This window comes from Thermobia domestica, chromosome 6 (genome assembly GCF_964235325.1).
Source record: "Thermobia domestica chromosome 6, izTheDome1.hap1.1, whole genome shotgun sequence".
Classification (NCBI taxonomy): Eukaryota; Metazoa; Arthropoda; class Insecta; order Zygentoma; family Lepismatidae; genus Thermobia; species Thermobia domestica.
Window position 1 is genome coordinate 25,627,472 of NC_137459.1, and position 23,483 is coordinate 25,650,954.

General features: G+C 35.6%; 1 protein-coding gene across 5 annotated transcripts in view; it reads right to left on the reverse strand.

Annotated features, from left to right (window-relative positions):
• Sur-8 (leucine-rich repeat protein shoc-2) overlaps positions 1-23,483 on the reverse strand; it is a 103,240-nt gene that overhangs the window by 34,196 nt on the left and 45,561 nt on the right. For all 5 annotated transcript variants that reach the window (XM_081761432.1, XM_081761435.1, XM_081761436.1 and 2 more), the window contains exons 2-6: positions 21,768-22,039; positions 12,842-12,973; positions 9,719-9,787; positions 7,963-8,178; positions 1,902-1,997 (exon numbers count right to left, since the gene is read on the reverse strand). In XM_081761432.1, the coding sequence (XP_081617558.1) occupies positions 1,902-1,997; positions 7,963-8,178; positions 9,719-9,787; positions 12,842-12,973; positions 21,768-22,039 (785 nt within the window). The remainder of the gene's footprint in view (positions 1-1,901; positions 1,998-7,962; positions 8,179-9,718; positions 9,788-12,841; positions 12,974-21,767; positions 22,040-23,483) is intronic.

A 23,483-nucleotide genomic window follows, 5' to 3' on the forward strand; every position in this document is an offset into this window, starting at 1 on the left:
TATGGCTGTCTGCATTTATTATGATAAATCTGCAGAGGCAACTATAAGGAAAGAATGTTATATCTACCATTTTATAACCAGTGCTCGTTACATATTCTGATTTTTTTGGTCGTATAGGCAATAGATCTGTTAATGAAATTACCTAAATACAAATTCAGTGATTGTATCGAAAACAATATCTTATTCATGAATTTGTACAGTATTTTTGTAGTGGCTACGGGTAAATACATATAGTAAGCAACGTTATAGTAATGAAAGAAGGAAATAACCGATTAAAACTTATTTTTACACTCGAATCCTCTGTAGGTGCGAATTCAATAACATACAAAGAGTGAAAAGTGCATGGCTGGACCGAGACTCGATCCAGGGATTCTCGGCGTACTGTAGTGGTTTACGCATCGGCACGCCCTTTTAGATAATTCAAAATAAATATTATACCGTATTAAACACATCACAACTGGAACAATACTGGGTGTCTTAAAAAGCATAACACATCGTTTAAAGGAATTTACGTTTACGTAATCTTCACAGAATCCTCCTTCAAGGTTATGAGCCACATTAACAAAATTACCACTGTTTGTGCTTTTTCCAACACAATGGCAATACTTCTATATTTTGCACAACTTTCGTTCACAGTGCTTTGTATTCTAACAAATTCAAATTATTGTCTTTGTAGGGACAGCAAAACTGTATACTCTACGACTTCCTAACAGTCATGATCTATAAAGTAATGAACACAATTCTATGGTTAATATAAAGAGAATAAATTCGTAAATGTAGTGCTTTAACCAATAATGGAAAATAAGGATGCAAGATACTGTAGACTTGAGCAATTATTTCTCCTTTTTTTTTTAGGCATGAAAAAGAACTCCCATATTTCTTTACCCGATAACTGACAAATTTTTAATGGCAATTTAACGTTGTTCATGTTTCTTCTTATACAGTCTTGTTCAAGAAACCCTGGTCACTTCTCTTTGAGAATTTCTGCACTCTTACCTATAGTTGGAATTAAATCAAACATACGTGGATTTTCTTTTGCCAATTGAGATGTTTATTTAGGGAAGAACGGAGACTGAAAGTATTTGAGAATAAGATCCTGAGACGAATATTCGGCCGCAAGAGGAACGGTAATGGGTAATGAAGGAAACTTCGTAACGAGGAAGTGCGTAATTTATACAGTTTAGCAAACGTTGCTAAGTTCATCAAGTCTAGGAGGTTCAGATGGGCAGGTCGTGTAGCCAGAGTGGAAAAAAGTAGGAATGCTCTCAGAGTTTTCACTGGAAATATGATCGGAAAACGAATATAAGGAAGACCTAGGCGCAGATGGGAGGACAACATTAAGATGGATCTTGTAAAAATAGGAATACAAAGTAGAAACTGGATCCAGTTGGCTAAGGATATAAGTCAGTGGAGAGTTTTTGTCAATGCGGCATCTCCGGGTTCCATAGGCCATAGAGTCAGTTAATTAGTTATTAGTTTAGATCTTTATTTAGTGGCAAAATATTACAATTTCCTGTGCACAGTTGTCAGAATATAACTTTCTAAATAAAAGTGACTGGCCAAGATGTTTTGAACAAAACTGCACATAGCAGAGAGTAGTAAAAATAATAAAAGGTAAAACATAAGTAACTTGTGAATAAATTGTGCATTCATTCTGGTCCTCAAATGGAAATCATGGAAAATGAGACTTAACACTTTTTCCCAAGGCAAAAAAGGAAAATCCCCAATTTGGGGATCATGACAGTTAACGAGTTAATGTCAGCCATAAAAATAAACATTATAAATTATAATTAAAAATTGTATATCAGAAAATGTATAAGTGTTGATAAAAATGTTATTTCAAGCTCTTTTTTCTTTATCGAACAACTAGGAAGGTTTACTATGTTTATATTCATACTTACAGTTAAGTATCTAATATCATCTCCGACTTCTCTAATTCTGTTGAATCTGAGGAACAAAGTGACCAAGGAGGTAATTCTATACACTACAGGGGGAATCTGAAAAAAAGAAAGAAAAAGTAATAAATAAGACATATTGCTGTAGGAGATACGATGAACATATTGTACGAGGTGAGATCAAAAAATGCGGTGAATAATTTTATTAGAAACAAAGTAATAAGTTTGCGCAGACTTTGATTTAATCTCCTCCAAAGTACTGTCCTTGGCTAACAATGCACGTATACCAACTTTAAATCTATGAGTGGAAGTATTTCTAGAAGGCTTCTCTTGGAAGGGCGTTCAGCTGCTCTGTCGTGGCCCTCTCAATGTGTCAGGAATGGTGAAAAAAACATTTTCCTTTAAGCACGGTTTTATTTTTTGGGAAGAGCCAAAAGTTGCATGGTGCTATATCTGGAGAGCACAGCGAATGTGGATATGCAGGAATATTTTTTTTGGCCAAAAAAATCGCGGATCAAAGCAAGATGTGGCACGGCGCGTTTCCGTGGTGAATAAGGACGCCATTTGCCCATTTAATCGGCAATTAAAATGCTCTTCCCGGATCCAAAAGAGATGTTTCGTTCTTCGGAGAACTCTCAAATAGTTATTTGCCTGTTTGAACAAATCATTTTTGCCACTTTTTGCACGTTTTAATCTGTTTTTGACGTTGAAGGACGTCTCCATCGTTGCTCGTTTTCAAGCAACTCCTTGCTGCTTTTGAATTGCTCTTACCACTTGTAAACAGACTTCAATGCCACCGCTTCATCGCCAGACACTGATTTTGACATTTCGTGAGCTTCTTTGGTACTTTTTTGCAGCTTAGAACAAAACTTAACGTTGGCGCGCGACAAATACTGTTAACGTCCTCACTCGTGTGCCCCTGGAAGCCAACTAACATGTCACAACTCGTTCAAACTCTACACTGACTGTACCAAAGGTTTAGGCTACCGGGCTTACTAGTTGAAATGGATACAACCTTGATAGATGGCATTGTGCAATTACATGCACCGTACTTTTTGATCACACCTCGTGTATAATAACAAGATAACTGGTTTAGCATTTGAAGAAAGGAAAAGTCATCACTTATAACAAAGACTGGGACCATAAAATATTTTTCACGTCTTTCGAAGAAAAGTCAGAAAAAGAAGAAAAGCAATTCCTTTAAATTGTTTCATGCTTATATGTGCGAGAAACGTGAAAAATACATCGCACTACACGTTATTCAGAACACGAGGAATCATGGAGCTGGCGGTCTCTAACATTTTCGATTTCTCACCGAAGCAATACGTATTCGCTGCTGTCAAGACTTACCTTTTCAATACTTGCGATCTATCTTTAAATCAGAGCATATTTAAGAAGTCTGTCGGTAACATATCTGGATATTATGCGCGGTAGGGAATCCATTGTGCACTCATTGCACATTGTTGAAAAAATTATTTTTAAATGGCGTTTGAGTGACTTGTTTTACGCTGAATTGGACCGCCACTCCACTGTTTCTCGTGTTTGAAATAACGCGTGTTACAATATAGATTCTCCGTGATTTTAGACGGCCTTAGCTCTGAAGTTATGCACAAGCACACATGAAAATGGAAACTTTTTTCCTCATTCTGATGTGAAATTCACGTCTTACAGTATGTCAGCAGAGTTAACATCCTATATATATATATATATATATATACAGGGTGTTACTAAACAGTGTTACAATATTTTAGGAATAAATTTCTCAGATCAAAATAAGAAAAGTTCATATGGACCTGTGGTCGGAAGTGCACTTTCGTAGTTATAGGGGTGCCGAAAACCTGAAAAATGAAGTATAAAGGTCCGTAGTTCCACTATTATGGGACTTTTCGTAGTCGGGTCATGACCACTGAGGAACTGGTATGTGAGCTATCTAAAAATCCATGTTTAACAATACTCTAGCACTTTCACATCAATTTTTAGAGATAGGTGGAAAGCGATTAAGTAGTCCCAAACAGCCTATGTAAAAATGATTGTGCAAGTACCGGAGGTTCTGAAAGATGGATATTTGGATAGTTCACATACCAGTTCCTCAGTGATATCTTGACCCTGCTACGATTAGTTCTATAGTAGTGGAACTATGAACCTTTAAAGCTCATTTTTTTTTTTTTTTCACGTTTTCGGTACCATATAACTACTGAACTATGCACTTCCGACCACAGGTTCACGTAAATTTTTCTCTTATTTTGATGTGAGAAATATATTCCCAAAATTTTCTGACAAATTTTTGTAACACCCTGTATAGGATAATTTTTAATGCGTGGAGCCATTTGTTTTATTCATAAAAATTAGAATATGCAGTATTATTGTTTTGCATTGGTATTTTTAGGAAGAAGAAAATTGGGAAAAGTAATCAGAACCATAATCCCTTTGGTTATACCTATGCTTGTTTGCAGCAGCAACAGAAATTCCTAATGTTTCAATTGTTAATTGAGGTTAGAAGCTTGAAACTGATTGAAAAGAAGAAGAAGAAGAAACGTATGGCCAAAGCAAGTCTGAACTAATATTTTCCATTAAATTGCAGATTAGCTGTGTGGAATGTAGACCGTGATTCTCTAATAAGCGACAAATGGAAGAATACAGTATTGTCCGTTTCAAAACATAAGAACCTTGTCTCACACCACTACCAAAAAGAGCCACCCAACCCTTGTTAGGACGGTGGTTGGTGGTTGTTGCCAGATGCCCAATGTCATTATGTAGAAGAAGAAACAAGAAAAGGAAAAAGAAAGCAAAAGAAGTGAGAAATAAAGACATAATGTTATTACTTCTTGTGATAAATTAAATAAAAGAAATCTGGAGAAAAAGGGAAGCTTGGCAACTTCTTTTCCTCTTTTTAACCGAGGGCCACCTATTGTTTCTTTAGATTTATGGCCTGTTGACAAGGTACAGAGCCGTATGAGTGTTCCGTGGATTTCCAAGAATTGAGGTTCGTTGTGAAACTGTCCATACAGAGTAGAGGGTCTTCATTGTACAACGTTATTACAGTAACGGAAACTTTGTTGTTAAGATCAAAGAGAGTTTAATCTGCGGATGGACCATGCCAAAGTACAGTGTTAAGAATAAAGCAGAAGTTCGAAACTACTGGCAGTGTTTGTGATCGAAAAGGCAGAAGTGGATGAAAAACAATCAGAACTTCAAAAAGGACTGGAGAACCTCGAGAAGTACTGCCGTCAAAACGTTTGCGAAAACTTTCAAAACAGATGGTTATGCTGTACAGTACTGCTAGAAAAATCCACTGCAGTGATCTGTCAGCATATCCATGCAAAATACAGCTCAGTCAATCCCTGTCACCTGATGCGAAAACCAAACGGATGGAGCTTTCAGTTAATTGCTGAAAACGTTAAAATAAATGAAACGCTGATATACATGGTTAAAACAAAAAAATCTCGAAAAGGGCAAAACGAAATGACAAGAAAACAATATAATATGTAATACAAAAATCGGTAAACGATAATCCGCAAGAACGCTTCATCAGACATGGAGAACAAGTAAATAAAACAAATGTTACAGAAAAGTTAACCGCTGACAAGCTTTTGAAGCGACATCATTATCTTGTTCCGTGTAAGAAAACACAGCAAATATTTTATTCTTCATTCCTGAAGATGGTTTCATTTTCTTTTTCCAGTGATTTCTTTATTATAATAGCTGAAATATATTGTGATTTTTTCTCCCAAGATCAGCTAACACTTGATGCCTTAATTGTGCTTGTAAGAAACTTATTGTTCTACAAACTGTGACTGTATATGTATGTAGTTTCACACGTTAACCAATAACAGGACTAAAATATACATGGATGTGAAAAATTACCGACATTTTATGATTTACAAGTTACCAGTAAAGTGACTCAAGCATGTACTTTCTTATATTGAAGTTCTCTTGATAATTATCAGCAAATTAAACCAACTCAGTGTAACAGAGCCATATACTGTCGATTTCACATTTGGCAGAGTAACTAAGTAACAGTACACCAACAATGAGGAATCGGATTTGAAAAATATATGCTACTAGAAATTAAATAAAATGCTACTAATAATTGTAGCAAATACCATGTTGAATGTGTAGTTTGAGGCAGATTTGATCATAACGAATGCCATACAATAGACTAGAATTTCTTACGGAGTATATTAAGTCTGTAAATGTTCACGGAAGCGAAGAACAGAGAGAAAAGAAAATAAGGAGAAAGTCGAAACTTAGTTGGTAGAACTAACAACATTATGTTAACTTTATTCCAGCACTTCATGATATATAGGCAGGGGTTACTCTTGACCCGTGGAGCTCACTTATGAACAATTCGTCAGGAAAAAAATAATATATAATAATAACCGCATGCACATGGCTGGCGATAGTTCGTGTTGGTCCTTTCAGGATTCTCCGCGACGAATCGAAGAAATGTGGACTAAAATGAAGTTCTCACTGGTACGCTGACTCTAAATTATCTGTTTCCACACGACGAAACCCTGCCGCCACTGGCACATTAGCGACAATCCTTTGATGTGCCGCTATATCGACGATCGACTGTTACTGGCAAGTGCACCAATAGGTGTTGGTGACGTTTATGGCATGGGGACATCAATAGCTGAATCCTTAATATTGATATCCGATATTGAATCATGATCAACATATGACTTTTACGCTCTGTTTCTCCAGAAACTAATTCTAATTCCCTACAGAATGATTATGTAATGATATTTACGGTCAGAAGATTTCATTTCTAAGTAGTACAGCTTTATTTAGTTACAATACTTCGGCAGTAAGGCTGACATTTGCAAGTACTCAGTATACGTTTCGCCTATTAAAATGAGTACCAATGTTATTCAAAAGTAAAAGTAACCAAGTCATCTCATTAAACACACCAACCAAAATATGCCTTTCTTTATATTTTAATTGATCTGGGTGCAGCGGAAGATACCAAATATCTTGCTACTTATGTATTTATAGTTTTTAAATTCAAACACTAACTCAAATATGCTGTATTATTATTTATTAGTTACAAGGAATTGTATGTTTCAGAATAACAAAAAAGAAAAAAATCTACATAGTAAGATAGTAGTTTCCAACCTTTCTTGACTGACGACACACTTTGCTTTAACGTCTACGACGTCGTGACACGTTTGTTTGATTTATAATCAATTCGATAATATAAATTATTATAGTATGAAATTCCCAAAATTCAAACATGTATTTTGGAAATTTATTTTGGCTATTGTAAAATAAGGAAGCAATAATCAAGCTATTTGTTTAAGGAAATAAAAGCAGGTAACGTAGACATCACACCACAGTTATAGGAAGTTTTCCTTTAAGGAAATAACAGAACAAGGATTTTTTTTTTTTTTTTTTTTTTTTTTTTTTTTTTTTAAAGGCCTAAGCTAAGCACTCCGTTACAACCAGGAAGCGTCCGAATCCCGGAAGAGAATGGTGCTGTTTGGTACGAGGAGTTAACTCGGGAAGCTAAGAGTGAAAAGACAATGTTACATCATCAAAGCTGAATTAGCCAGTGAGTATTACATCTGCTTACGATGTTGGATATTCATAATGGTTAAGTTTCTGTACCATTACAATTTAGTAGATTCTTTTAATTAAGACCATTTCGAGCTCTGCTATATTGTGGTGTGATGTCGAAAATATCCAAAGAAATTGTTTTCTATTATTTCATTTCTTCTCCTAAGAAATTCGTTAAATTCATCCTTGAGTTGTCTTAATACATGGTGTTACAAATTTCTGATGAGCTACGCTCTGCTCCGAAGCATAAAAGTTTCAAAGACACTAAGTTCTTCCAGTTTGAAATTTGTAGCAAACGTTAATAGTGTAAGCCTGTAGGTTTCTAAAAAGTTGTGATTGTCTAGTGCTGTTGCAATTGCTAGAGGTTTTCAGGATCCGTCTCAAAATTAATTTTAACTAAATATTAAGTGGTTCACGGTTTTTAAATTCTAAAATTTCGCGACACATCCTATGGGGCTAGGCGATACACAGATTAGGAATCAGCACACTAAGCAATACACAAGTATCTTACCTCATTTAACTTATTGTGCCTGAGATCAAGGACTTTCAGTGACTTCAAATTATCAAGGGTGTCTGGTAAACTTGTCAAGGAGTTTTCACTCAACGCCAGGGTTTGTAGGTTCACCAAGGACCCTAGTTCCGGAGGTAACGTTGCTAACTTATTACCATAGAGGTAGAATTCTACAATGTGAGTTAATTCTCGCACCGAAGAAGGCAAATGAGAAATCTGAAAATAAAGAAGGAAGGCGTTAGCGTTAATACAATATTCGACATTCAGTTATTTTTTTTATTAAAATGTCATTTTCTACATCATTAATTACTCTTTAATGATCATATACTATGAACTATTAAGCTATACAAATGATAAACAATACATGGAAGATCGAAATACTGTTTTATAGTACATTTTTGAACACAAAATTTCTTATTTTCTCAAGTTATTTTTAACTTTGAATGTAGAACTACGTATAAACAATAGGAAATGAGTAACAAACAAATTACAAGATCTGACTCGGACAAACATACCAAGCTAATAAAAGTGTTAAAACAGTGAAAACTGAAAATAGAACAGAATAGGAAAAAAAATCTTTCTAAAATATTGAAAAAAATAAATTATTAGCATTTAACCTGCTGAAGATTATGTAGGGTCAGTGAGGGTAATTATGAGACACCCCTCATGATCTTCAACTACTGTAGGTAAATACAAATTAAAAGCGCAGGCATTTAGTAATATCTTTCACAATGCTCTGTCTACATTTTTTAAGTTTCGGTCTACAAACGTCTGGATGTGCTTTTTAACAAACTCATTTAAAAAACATAGTTTTAAAATCTGAAATCCTATCATTAACATCTATATCTACTGTTTGAAACTACTGGGTGTTGGTGGAAGCCTGATGGGTCAGCAGTTACATGTTAAGTTGAATTTATCTCTTGGGTTTTCTTTGAGTTACAACTTTTTCTTTTTATCTCATTTTGCTTACTTGGAGGGTAATTAAGACGCATGCTGGAACTCGTCTCTGTATCCTAGTATGTTAAGTTTCAAAAAAAAGCTGTATCCTGTATTTTAGGTAGTCCTATAATCTTGTTTCTTAGTAACTTTCAAGGTTGTAGACCCACATTATTTTGTTGAAAATAGCCCAGGCTGCATATCAATATACTAAAACATAAAGAAATAGAAGTAACCTAAGTTGTTTTTAGTGAGCACACTAGAACTTGGTCTAAATTTGTTTCATAAGTCTGTTTTGTAACCTGAAACTATCCAATATAGCCTATAGACCTATTATAGTCAACTCACAAAAAATGTTAGAATAACATTAGTAGCTATTTCCACTTACTTTCTAAGGTATTTTCTTGTAACTCAACCAAATATTTGTATATCTTTATGTAATAAACACAAAATAACGAAGATTTCTTTGTCTCACCATTGGACTCGTTTATACCTCAATATCACATTCAGAAAGCTGGGGACAACAGGTGTCTCACAGTTACCCACCGGTGTCTCACAATTACCCTTTTGGAATGAAATTACGACACAGCACAAATTTGACATTTATTCATCAACTTATGAGATGATACGAAATTTCTTGGCAGCAAATTGTTACTCCATTGGCACCAGAAACTGCTGCCTAGGTTAATGGCTTTCAAAACTAATGCAAGCTGAGTAACGTTGAAAAGTTGTGAAAGCTGTCTCATAATTACCCTCATTGACCTTTCGGATTTAGATGAGATCAAGATTTGGCAAAATCATGATTTCTAAGAATACTTACACTAGATTTACTGAGGTCCAGCCTCTGGGATCCTGCCTCTTTACACCTTATAAATTCCTTGGACACATCCTACGAGGAAAGAACAAAGAATAGTAATAACGTAACTACTCTTCATACGATACCATGATACAAATACTTCTTAAACTAACTAAACTAAGTTAAATAAGCGCCAAAATGTAAATTGAGTTCATCTATGAGTCACACGTTATTACTACATTTTCAAGTTAGTACATCAAAAACATTTTCTCTAAACACTTCATCAAGTCAAATAATATAGTTTTCTAGGTAAATTATGTTTTCGAAATAATCTGGATCATTAAAATGTTTTGAAATTCAAAACAAATATATTGGTATTGATTCTTTATCTATGTTCAAAGTGTTGAATTTGATCAAAAAAATCAAGGACAATAAGTTTACAAACTCTATGGCCTATGGAACACGGTGGTTCAATGCCCCGTTCACAAAAGCTCTCCATCGACTTCTGTACTTAGCCAACTGGCTCCAGTTTCTACTTTGTATTCTTATTTCTGCGAGATTCATCTTAATATTGTATTTTTCTCACGTGCCTAGGTCTTCCTAATGGTCGTTTTTCGATTGGTCTTTCAATTAAGACTTTGAAAGCGTTCCTACTTTCTTCCATTCTGGCTACATGACCTACCCACCTGAGTCTCGTAGATTTGATTACCCTCCTTCCTACGGTGTTCCACATATGCTCACTAGGGTTGAGGTCCGGAGACAATACATGGTACGGAATCCGTCGAATATTCTCCACCGTTAAGAATTCATCCACCATTTGTGTACGATAGGAACAGGTGTTATTATCCATGTATCCTCCATGCTCAGTACACACAGGAGAGTCAGTCCACTGATTGTGATTTCGGCTTACATCATGATTGTATTGCATTGGTGGAGGTCTATTATTCGTGTGTTGGATCGACGATAACGTGTCCTAATCTACCTCCACATGCACTTACACATGTCAAGAGGTTGCTGCACACACTGAACACTACAATTGCCCAATGTTCTGGGGTTCATTGTGCATGATCTCTACACCACCTGCATAATTACTATCTGTGACAAGGGGAGACGGAATGATACAAAGCACTGGCCTTTTTGCATCCAGTTATGTCTTACTGAAGCACCGATACACCATTTGCCGCGGCGAGGAACCGGTAGCAGCACCGAGATTCTGAGCGATCTGGACTGCACTCGTGTCTCTATGGTTAATCTTGAATAACAGTGATCCGTGTGTGTTGTGCTTCGTCTTATTATTATTGTTCCTGTCTTCTGGAACTGGTGCTACATCCTGGAGACTATCTGTCGGGATATACTCAACCACCTTGCTGTTTAGATTTACAACTGTCCCACGTCAATTCGACCGACTGCTTGGCACCACGATGTGTAGTCCAGATGTTTGAGATGAGTCATTGTAACTCCACAGCAAACATCCGCTCGAATGTAGTTATCAAGTGACACTTCAATTGCAGCCTCCGCATTGCGCATCTGTAGCACTGCTGGTAGTTTGCATGAGTTTGCTCGTGATGTTACGCAAGGTAAGCACATAGCATACTTACGTAGACACGGTGTTACCTAGTGAGAAACCTCTACTAGTATTGGCATTTTCCATCACATATGTGTCAGTTATTTTCAAATTTCCATTTGTCATTTTAATTGTGAACATTATCAATTAATTAGATCTAATTTACTCCACACTCTTCATTAGTGAAATCGAAAGGAATGTTCCTTTATAGCATGGTAGCGTGCAGTTCTGTGTTCGATTCCAGGTAGGGTCATATTTTTCGATGCTGACTTAGCAATGTAAGGCTATTGAATAATTACTTGAATCACAAGGTAGCAAACTCAAGAAAGCCAAATAACGGTTGGGAATCATAAAAGAATTACTCAATTAAACATGCTTAATGTTGCCAGTCATGGTCCGTTGCGGGCTGTAGTGCCAGAGAGTTTTCCTTTTTCTTTTTTTTTTTAATTAATTTAGAAGCCGCAAAAAGACACTAAGGGAGCCAATCAAATCCAATTTAAGTGTCGAAATGAAAAATTTTCCATATAACTTTATAAATGAGCGTATCACCTCAGTATCGGTAATAAAACAGTTTCAGTTTTATGTAATTATATTACTTTGAATTTTTGACTATTTTTTTGGAATTTAACGTTTCTCAGAGTAACCTGTCAAAGTGCACTCTAACCGCTATTATTCGGGTTTGTATCCGAGACTTTTGTGCTCTCAGAAGAGGTCACTGAAACCATGCAAGTTAAGCACTTGGCCACTAACAGGAACTAACTTCCAATGTGTGGTTGCTGGTAGTACGATACGTGATATTTTCGTGACTGGAACACGAAATACAGCAAGAAAGTTCGAAAATCACGTTCTTACACAGGTTCAATGAAATCTGAACCCACTGCTAAACCTCCAAATGATTTCAAAATTCTGTAAAAAAAAAAAAAAAAAAAAAAAAAAAAAAAAAAAAAAAAAAAAAAAAAAAAAAAACCTGACAGTATTAGTAATAACCATGACGCTCTCATTACCTTAAAATAATGAGCCGGTAAAAATTATCCTCCAGCCCGGGGCCCCAAAACATTTTACATAACAGGGAGAGGAGTGATATATATAGTATATTTTGGTGTAAAATGAGAGACCTTGTTCATAAAGTCTGAGTCCACTCCAGAATCTACGAGAAGAAAGTAACATGACACAACACCGTCATAACATTTATTCGATTATTTGAAAGAGCTAACTTTATCCACTGCAAGTATTCACCACCACTCGAAAATGTTGGTGTCACTCCCAGATCGACATGACTTTAATCCAAAGTGGCGAGAGCCAAAATTAGAAAATGCCTATTGTCCTATTCGTTGCTTGAGATGCAGGATTTGTAGAGAATCGTGCAGGAGTTGCAATGTTCGTTTCTATTAATTATCTTGAAACCTTCTGGGGAACTTCATAGAAATAGTAAGAGATATTTAATGTGGACAATCTATCCACTATGAGGTCTTAAATTTCTTTCACATCACCGTATTAGAATTGGGTGATCGTCCATAACTCAGATGGAGGAATACAATACTAATTTTTGTTCTTATCCAAGACTATCTAAAGTGGGTTCTTACCAAATCTGCTTGGATAGGCTTGTTCTTCTTGACAGTTGGTTTAGGCTTGTTGGATTCAGGATGTTTGACAGTTACAACTTTAGGTTTGGCACCATCTCCTCCACCTAGGGATCCTGATGATAGTTTCTTCTCCTAAAACAAAGAATAAAAACACACATTTAAGTCAAGTGCCACAAATATCAATAGAATACAACTGTGTCAGAATAGCAATAGTGTTCTATTACACTGGACAAAAAGGAACTTTTTCTGTGTCTCAACAACTCCAATAGTTGCATCTACTAGTGTTTTCAGCGCAGATTTCAGATCTGTTTGTAGCTTTTTTCCTCTTATCTACAGTCTTGATGAGACAATAAAACAATCTGTACTACGATTTATGTAACTTATCCATGCAAGAAGGTCCTGTTGTAATAAAAACATGTTTCAAACTTACTTCTAAAATGTTTTGGTGTCTGATTTTCGCCTGGATTTTTCATCAGGAAAATCAACTAACATGGAGGGACCTATTTTCTCTGGTAACGTTTCCCCAGTTTTGCAATATTCTGAGGAAATGCAGGCCCACCATGTTCATCACTCATAGTGCCAAGTTTTATATATATATATATATATATATATATATATATATATATATATATATATATATATATATATAAAGAAGTCTATGTGTTAATTCAAGAAGTGCATTTTAAGGCTCATGCTGCACTCCAATTTATAATACGCAGTTAACCGGTTGGACACAACCACGCAAAAATTATCTGACCTATGATTTCCCCCTTAAATCCTTGCAGATTCTTGTGAGTACCAGTCACGCTTTTCTTTTTTGATCTCATCAACTTGTCATTGAACTTCTCATCACGAGACAGTTCTCTGATCTCAAGATCCACATATATACTATCTCTCATTATAGCATCACTATTCCTGGGAAATTTATTTATCAGATACTAGCATAAATTACCCGCTTCGCTGGGTTAAAGAAGGAAAAAAAAAATAATAATATGTTTCGTTAGTCAGTCACTTTTTACTATTACTGAAGCCCTCTCTGATATCAGTCATTTTCGATGATTTTTGTATATCCCCTCCCCTCCCCATGTTGTGGAGCACGGCATCGGAAGTGTCATTATTCATCTCAGCGACCCCGAAATCTATGAATTCGACACTGATATTGGTCATTTCGATCATTTCGTATCTCCCCCTCCTTCTCCCCAAGTTGCGGGGCTGAATTTGGATTTAAACGGTATCAGAAGTGTCACTGTCCATCTCAGAGACCTGGAAATCTATAAATTCGGCACTAATATCAGTCATTTTAGATCATTTTATATGTATACATCCCCCTCCCGTCTCTCAAGTTGCGGAGCTGAATTTGGATTTAAACAACATTGAAAGTGTCACTGTTCATAAACTATAGATTCAACACTAATATCAGTCATTTTTGATCATTTTTAAATGTCTCTTCCCATCCCTTAAGTTACATCATCAAAGTGATATGACAAAAAAAAAAAAAATCTCAGGTTCGAACTTCATCCAGGTTGAAATTCGATCACGACTGATCCAGTGGTTCGAAAGTTATTAAGTTTTATTTATTTTTATGTATCTCCCCCTCCCATCCCCTTCCACTAAGCTCTACCGTCAAAGTGAAATGATAAACATTTCAAGCCCGAACCTCATTTATGTTAAACTTTTGATCGAGACTTCTTCTTTAGTTCAAGAGTTAAGTTTTATTTATTTTTTAACTCTTCATTCCTTCTGCCCAAAGTTCTATCGTCAAAGTGAATAGATAAATACCATCCCAGACCTGAACCTCATATATATATATATATATATATATCCCCTCTCGTACGTTGCACCATCAAAATTATCCCAGTTCCGAACCTCATCTATGTTGAAACTTTGATTAAGATCGGTCTCGTGGTTTAAGCGCGATGAAGTAACAAAGACAACCACTTTTATTTTTTTTTAAATTTGTTTTACATGTTTCCCCCTCCCCCTCCCCTACGTTGCACCATAAAAGTAAAATGAAAAAAATATCCCTGGTACAAACCTTCTCTATGTTGAAAATTTGATCGAGATTGGTTGTTTGATTCAAGAGTTATTAAGTTTTATTTATTTTGGTACGAATCCCCTTCCTTTCCCTCCCCTAAGTTCTACCGCCAAAGTGACATGGTATAAACACCCCCAGGCCGCAACCTCATGAATGTTGAAAATTTGATCAAAATCGGTCTGGTGATTCAAGAGATTAAGACTCATAAACATAGTCACTTTGAATTTTATAATGTAGACTAGCCTTTGGCTAGCTGGCATCTCAGCCCCCAGGCTCCCAAGTTTGCTCGGCCTACGGCCTCGCATCTCTTATGTATCCGCATCAACAGTGAATTTCGTGCATTTGCTCTTCATATTTCCTGAATTTGCCCAGCTGCAGACTTCGCCCCCACACCCCCGCCTTTGCTCGGACTACGGCCTTGCACCTCTTAAACTCCAATTCTACCGATTTTCAAGTTTTTTTATTATTATTATTATTATTATTATTATTTCAACTATCTAAAAGATAACATTCTATATCTCAAGCAAACGGCTATTTAAATAACATGAGGATTTCTTCATCTCCCTTTAGACCACTTAGAAATTAAAAATATTCACTTTTGGAAATTTTCCTGTAGGTTAGTCCCGGAAGGCAACAATCATGCAAAATGTTATCGTTCTAATCCTGCCGGAAGTTTCTAAACATTTTGGGATATAGAAGACGTCCCATATAAATAACATACGAAAGGTTTTTCACTTCCTCATAAAACCGCTCTAAAATGGAAATTTTTATTTTTGGCGATTTACTTAGGTAACGTGAACGAAAACGTACGAGCATACCGAATTCCAAGTTTTTATTCTAATTCCAAGTACCTAAAACATGAGATTACAGGTAAAAAAAAGACCCATTTAAATAACATAGAGAACATTAAATAACATTTTGTTCATCTCCCCTTTAGACCCTCTGAAAATTAAAAATATTCACTTTTGGCAATTTTTCTGTCGGTTAGTCCCGAAAAACTACAATCATGTCAAATTTAATCATTGTAGCCCTACAGGAAGTGCCCAATAATTTTGGGGTGTAAAAGGTGTCCCATATAAATATCATGAAGATTTTTCAGTTCCCCATAAAACTATTCTACAATTGGAAATTTTTATTTTTAGTGATTTACTTATGTAATATTAAGAAAAAATTACAAGCATACCGAATTCCAAGTTTTTATTCTAATTCCAAGTACCTAAAACATGAGATTACAGGTAAAAAAAGACCCATTTAAATAACATAGAGAACATTAAATAACATTTTGTTCATCTCCCCTTTAGACCCCCTAAAAATTAAAAATATTCACTTTTGGTCAGTTAGTCCCGGAAAGCTATAATCATGCCAAATTTCAACTTTCCATGTCAACCGGTAGTACCCTTTTAATTTATGTCAGTTCATGTAGTTTTATATAAGGTTAAGATTGAAAATCTCTACCAGTTCTGTCCATGCTTTTGACGAATTTCTTAATAAGGCCGAGTTTTATATGTAGAAGAGGTACAAATATTTTTTGTAGGATTAACTAAAGGAAGATGCATTACGTTTTTTCTGCCCTGGAGCTAGTGAAGTTCGTTTAACCCATATATTCACCCTTACAGAAGTACATATATATACTGAATCTGAAATACTGTGAACATGAACAGATTTCGATTACGGAATCGGATCCAGCAAGTATATAAAAGAACGCCTATTTCAGCTCTGAGACAAAAGCTTTGTTGGCCAGTGTTATTTTGTGGGAATAGAAATTTATTCTACCAATAGTTCGTACATACAGTATGTCCTCAATTTTCCAACGTGTAAAACTTGTCCTAATTACTGGTATATACTTGCTATTCATTCGCACGATCTTTGATTTTGTGGTTATGCGAATGTTAGGGAATTATTATACAGGAATTTAAAAGAAAACACACTCAGATTATCAAAATGTATTACTCCTACTACTCCGTTTTTTCCCCTTTTTTTCTTTACTTTGTTGTGGTTGATTTCCACTTTTTGTACAGACAGCAAAGTTAGAGGGTCATTCAATGCCATGTACGAATTACATTAAATTGCCAGTCCCCAGCGAAACTTTAAAAAATAATAATAATAATAAATAAATAAATAAAAAATAAAAACTGTTATTCATTCAAGTAAAAGTACTGTAGATTTATCTTTTCCTCTAAAATAAAGTTACATTGGCAAACTGGCAACAATTTACTTATGATCTGCAACGTATTTATAATAATTTAACAGAAATTACAGGCATTTTTTACATGTTTAATCCAACTGCAATGTGTCTCAATATATTGTATCCTCGTCACGACCTGTCTAATTTATGAATGTATTATTTATTATTATCTATTTTTCCTTTGGATGCTGTGTACATTAAAACAATAAGTTTCTGCTGATATTGTGATCACGGATATCACTAATTTTCTAACAAACACTCTCGATTTTCGCAAAATGTACTTTGCAGTTTTGGCATTATTATAAGCCAGAATTAAATCACGGCAACTTGGTGGCCACACTAACACGCTAATTTTGAAGCTTAGCTTCCCTTGCTCAATACATCTAACTTGATGCTGCATGGTTCACACTGAAATTCTGATACTGATTCCCTGAGTTTCCATGACTTAGTAAGTAAATTTTCCCGGACTTGCGGTACTATCATTTATGGTGAAGTTTAGGAAATACACATTTTAATCGGCCTCCACCATTTGAATATCCGCCCAACGCTCTCCTTTCTACTTTTTAAATACAGTATAAACTATCTTACTATAAATACATATTGTGAGTCAAAGTTCCTATATTTGTAATACAATACAACACTAGTACCGAACAATAATTATACACTAACGTAATATCTCGGCATTCTGTATACTCATAAACATATCTCATGTTGGGACCTATTTCTTTGATTAACTACAACCAACAAACCTATACTATTTTCTTCTTCTATAGCATCTAAATTTTTATTTAATTTGTTCTTCTTTCAAAGCTTTAACACTTTTTGGTGCTTCTCAGGCTTTTACTCATGAAGGTAATTATTGCAGTCTTTTCATAATCACCTTTTTGAATTTGCATTTATTCTCTAAGATCTTTTTCATATCGTTTGTGAGCAGCTGTAATGCTTATTAGTAGCATTACTTGAGTAAAGAAACACACTGGATATTTTCGTGATTTTCCTTACTTTTTTTTGTGAAATATAGCAATCTCCTTGACTCTCAACATAGTTTTGAAGCATTTTCCGTACTTTACCTGACTTTCCATGACCTTCTTAACTTTTAAGGTACTGTGAACCCTATCTTATGTTATTAAGCAGAAAGAACCGAAAGCAATTATACTTGGCAAGTAGTGAAAATATAAAAAGTTTAAAAGTGCTAAAAGCACCTCCGTGGAATCAAATTGTAATCGCGAACGAAATGAAATGATTACTTTTTTTAGTTTTACGTCCCACGTATATGCAGTGTAGGCTAAAGGAGATGGTGATGATGAGAAACAAATGAAATTATGGAATGAAGAAAGTGGGACAGAACGGGAGAACCCCGAGAAAACCAACGCACACGGTGTTTGTCCACCACAAAGTTCACATGACGTGAGCGAGGATGGAACCAGGAATCACACGCACCAGAGTGCAACACTCCACCACTGAGCCGCCCAGTAATCGCCAACGAAACGAAGCAACTAAATACTATGCTTTTCCCCAAATATGGTTTTCAGGAATCATTACTAACACTGGCACAATACGTAGCTGCTACAGAAACCTAGTTTGAAGGAAATGTAGGAAGAATTTTATTGTACATTGTTTTTGTAAAATACGTACATTTTATTTTAGAACTACGTCATATAAGACACATGGTGACCAAAATATTGACGGAAAAATTTGTGTTTGAAATTTCATAGTAAAGAAGTGCGATTGGGCGAGAATTGGAACCCTGCTTTGTGCCTTACTGTACCGGTGAGTTTACCAATATACTACTGACTCCACTCCCCGATCAGACACATGATTCCATTCTTGATGACGGTGCTCAAACTTATAGAGGTCGTGGTGTAAGGATAAACCAGGCACTTTGTTCATTTTTCACATAATATTAATTTGTTTGGTTCTGGCATCAGTGTCGCTGCTTTGATTGTCCTACTTTCCAACGAACTTAGAAAGTTCGTTAGTGAATTCTCTATGGCTGTGTGTCTGTCTGTCTGTTGTTTGCGATTTTTTCAATTTTGAACCCTGCATTCGATAGAGCATCAAAAACTAATTGAGAGTGATTAAATTTTTCACGTCACTCTTACCGTTCCCGGAATACTGACCAAAAAATGACCGATTTCCAGAGATTTAAAGAGCCATATCTCGGGAACCGTAAGCCATAGAGATCATATAGGTCTTGAGCAATACCTAAAGAGATGATAAATATTTTGGTACCAAATAGTAACCGGTGGCCGCTGATCAACTGGATACTGGTCAAGTGGCCACCGTTCCCCGGATATTGGCCAAAAAAGTTCGTATTTCAGAAGATTTAAGGAGCCATAGCTCGGGAACTTTAAGTCATAGAGAGATGATACTTTGCGAGAAAAAGAACAAGGTGCAGACAAAAAAGATTTACTTTTACATCTAGAAATAGGTCACAGCTAGCCTTCCCGCTCCATCTCTCTATTCTTTTTAAGTTCGTTCTGACAATGCTCTTCCAGCATTCTGAACTGGTTTCTCATATGATTATCAGTTCTGTTTCTAACAAACCTCATTTATTAGACCTTCTAATAAACCTTATTTCTAATAAACCATCATATATAAACACACTAAGAAAACATACTGTGAATAAGCTAAACTAAAATGTCTCAAACACTTCTAATAATCAATTTAATTTCATTGAAAGAAATAACTCGTCGAAGTACGTCATTTTAAAGACAAGCTAAGGTTTTAGCCTATACTATTTTTAAACCATTTAATCTATGATTTAACTATAACATTTAAACACACACACACATATATATATACATAAATTAGGACTTCGATTTTTTTAAAGTTAAACGGTTATGATTTATATGTTTTACGATGTTTATTACCATTATTATTATTTCATAATGTCGTGCTCTTATCAGGTCTTATATTTTTAAGAAGAGACGAAAAGTTTTACCTACGTCGCAAACTGAACAGTTGCCAGCAAATTCCGTGTAGCTACTTGGAATCCAAAAGTCATACTCACTTCGGAAACACTGGTAAAAGAAATTATATAAGTGGTGCCCCTTTTCTGCTGAAGACTAATATGGTTTCTGTTATTGTTTCGAAACCAAATTCTCGAATTATCTAGAACTCCCAACTTCGCTGTCTTCCGAAGTGCGGTAAAATGATACATTAACAACAAAAAATGGGTATATACACCCTATATTTTTTTTTTACCAATTTTTTTTAAGGAGGATTAGATTAATTTAAATTTACTTTTATTTGATGTAATCAGAATATACGTGTCAGTATTGAAACCTCTATTTCAATCATTTAATTCTTTCGGAAGTTAACCACAAAATGACATGCAGGGTATGCATCAATTTTTGCTGTTGACTATATTAATAGATTTCGTTGTATGAATTAATACACATTTATTACGGATTTAGAATTACATTTTACCTAAGTTCAAATCTAAAATCGTCAGTAAGTCAAGAGCCAAAACCAAAACATCATAGTAATGCACATATCTACTAAGCTTATCAAAGTCTACCACCATTCCTTGTATGGTCAGGTAAGGTCCTTTGGTTCGCGAGTTATTGACCATCAAAAATGGGTTTTGGATATATTCAAATTTTGCATAAAATATTCACTGTACATTTAAAATATTCGAATGCCTGTACACCACGATATTTAATATGCATGTTAGCTTGTATAGATCTACTAACATTTCAAATTTGGTCAAGTGGAGAACTTTTGTTCCCGAGTTATTGGCCATCAACTTTCGAGCTTCGACATAACAAACCTATTAAGGGAAGTACGTGCAGTGCGTATTTGTAATCAAGATTTGCTAAAAATCAATTAACAGTTTTTTTTTCCGCTATAGGAAATTTATTAGTTTGGAAATAATACGCTGCAAGTCATCCTGTCATATTATTACGATTACAGAATTAATAGTTGTAAGTTTGTCGTCAGAGCTGCTGCCTGTATTGTCGCACAGCCTTTGGCAACCAGTGCTTCCGATCATAGGCGTACTTATGGGATGTGCTTATGTACATATTAATAAAATGGTTTGGTTCATTTTTTTCTGCAATTTTCATTCATTCTAACATTTTGTTGTTTCAGTTTATTGAAATAACATTTTACTCGTATCTTATTTTTAATACACTTTAAGTCCAATAAATAAACAAGTGAGAATGTGAGAGAGTAGGTGGGCTTTAATTACCTTTGTACATACCCATATGGAAAGCTCAGCTTTAGTTACCTTTATGCTCAACCATATGAAAAGTTCTGCTTTAGTTACCTTTGTGCACACCCATATGAAAACTTCTGCTTTAATTACTTTTGTGCACAGTCATATGAAAAGTTCAGCTTTAATTATCTTTGTGCACACCCATATGAAAAGTTCTACTTTAATTAGCTTTGTGCACATTCAATATGAAAAGTTCTGCTTCAATTACTTTTGTGCACATCCACATGAAGAGTTCAGCTTTAATTACATTTGTGCACATTCATATGTAAAGTTTTGTTTCAACTACTTCTGCGCAAACCCGTAAAGTTTCGGCTACGACTATGCTTCAATACACTACATGTTCTGTCCGTAAAACGCCAGCTTTCTTTAACCTTACAATAATGAACTGGCCACTATGTGTACGAGTGAATTGCCAATAAAATGTTAACGCCTAGCGAGAAAACAAGGACAGAATGGAAACTGAGTAAAACATAATCGTAGCTACCTTAATACTTTCCTTCCCTTCCTTGGTGGAGGACGTGGTAGTGACTGAAGAGCCAGACGCTTGATCTGAAGCTTCCGGCATTTCTAATGCAATGGAGGCTCCTTCGTTTTCAGGTGAAGCGGACCCTGGACTACCGAGAGTCCGTCCGAAGATGATGCTTCCTTCCCCCTTATAATCAGCTAGTCGTTCCGCAGCTGCACTACACTCTAAACCACGGGACTTGTTCGTCTTCTTCATGGTACAGCTCCATATGTTCCCTATTTGGAAGGGTCCTGAGAACAAAACAACAGAAATTAATACACTGAAAATAAGATTTATTGATACACACACACAGTGGAAAAAACAATTATTTGACAACAGTCAATCGATTTATTTTGTTTTTGTCGGAATTTAGGGCTAATTAAAGGCTACGGCGAGAAAATACAGAATAAACCATCCTAATACCAGTAATAGGTTTGAATTCTTTGCTAGTGGTTACGATGGAAAAGTGATAAATAATTGGTATTTCACTGAAATAAACAGATTCAATTTTTTATACACGGGAACAGGTGAAAGACACTTTTTCTCAAAGCTTGTTCCTTGTGCATTTTTTTTTTTTTTTTTTTTTTATTGTGAACTTGAGTTGTAACTCAAGGGTTAAATGCATGTGATGTATACGAATCGTACTCTCACTACAGGTTTTAAAGAAAAATGTATTACCTGAATGTACAAGGGAAAGGAATTATAAAGTGGCTTTAAAGTGCTGTAGAAACTACAAAAGGGGAGAGGTGAACATTTTCAAAGTATCAGCAGGTAGCAGTACTATCCTGCTTTGTACTCAGACTTCAAGCAACATCTCTGCACACTGCAAGCATGGTAAGGCAGGCTGCAAGAATGTACGTTAAAGAAGCAGGCGGTAGTGCATTTTCTGTGGACGAGAAGCCTTCCTACCAAGGATATCCATAAGGAAATGCTCCCCGTATATGGGAAGAAGTATTTGTCGCGATAAGCAGTGCGAAGATCACCGTAAGACGTGTGAAATGTAGTGAGAAACAACAAACTGGACGCCAGTGGCTATTCGCACAAAAGAAACACCGCAGTAGCTGGAAAATATGGTTCGTGAGGATAGGCGAACGATTGACCTAATTTTATCTGAAGCTAGATGTTCATATGGATTATTTTACAGCATGGCGTGCAAGCAGTTCAATTTTCGAAAAATATGTGCACAATAGATAGCCCGATGGAACACAACAGCAATCGAATAAGCTTATCTTTTGAACAACTCTGTAGCGCGCCGAGGAAAGAAGACATGCTCAACAGGATCGTTACAGCCTGAAAGGAAACATGCAACAATGTAATGGATACTCCAGTCTTCTCCGCCAGCGAAAATAAATAAATAAATAAATAAAGGATATGTTCTTCGTTGAAAGTTATGCTTATCGAGCTTTGAGATTCATAGATCATGTTTGTCTTTATCTGAGGCGAGGAGAGACTGACTGCTCCATCGTACTGTGATGTTTTGTTAAAACTTCGTGCTGCTATTCGCCGAAAATGCTGAACTGAACTGAATCAAGATGTGTTGTTATATTACGACAATTGTAGGTCCCATGTGGCTCGAGCAATCCAGAAGGATCTTCCAGAATTCGAATATGTGTGGCAACTTCAACAGCCGCCGTACCGCCCAGACTTAGACCCTAGTGACTTTTACACGTTTGGTCTCTTAAAATTCCACTTTTA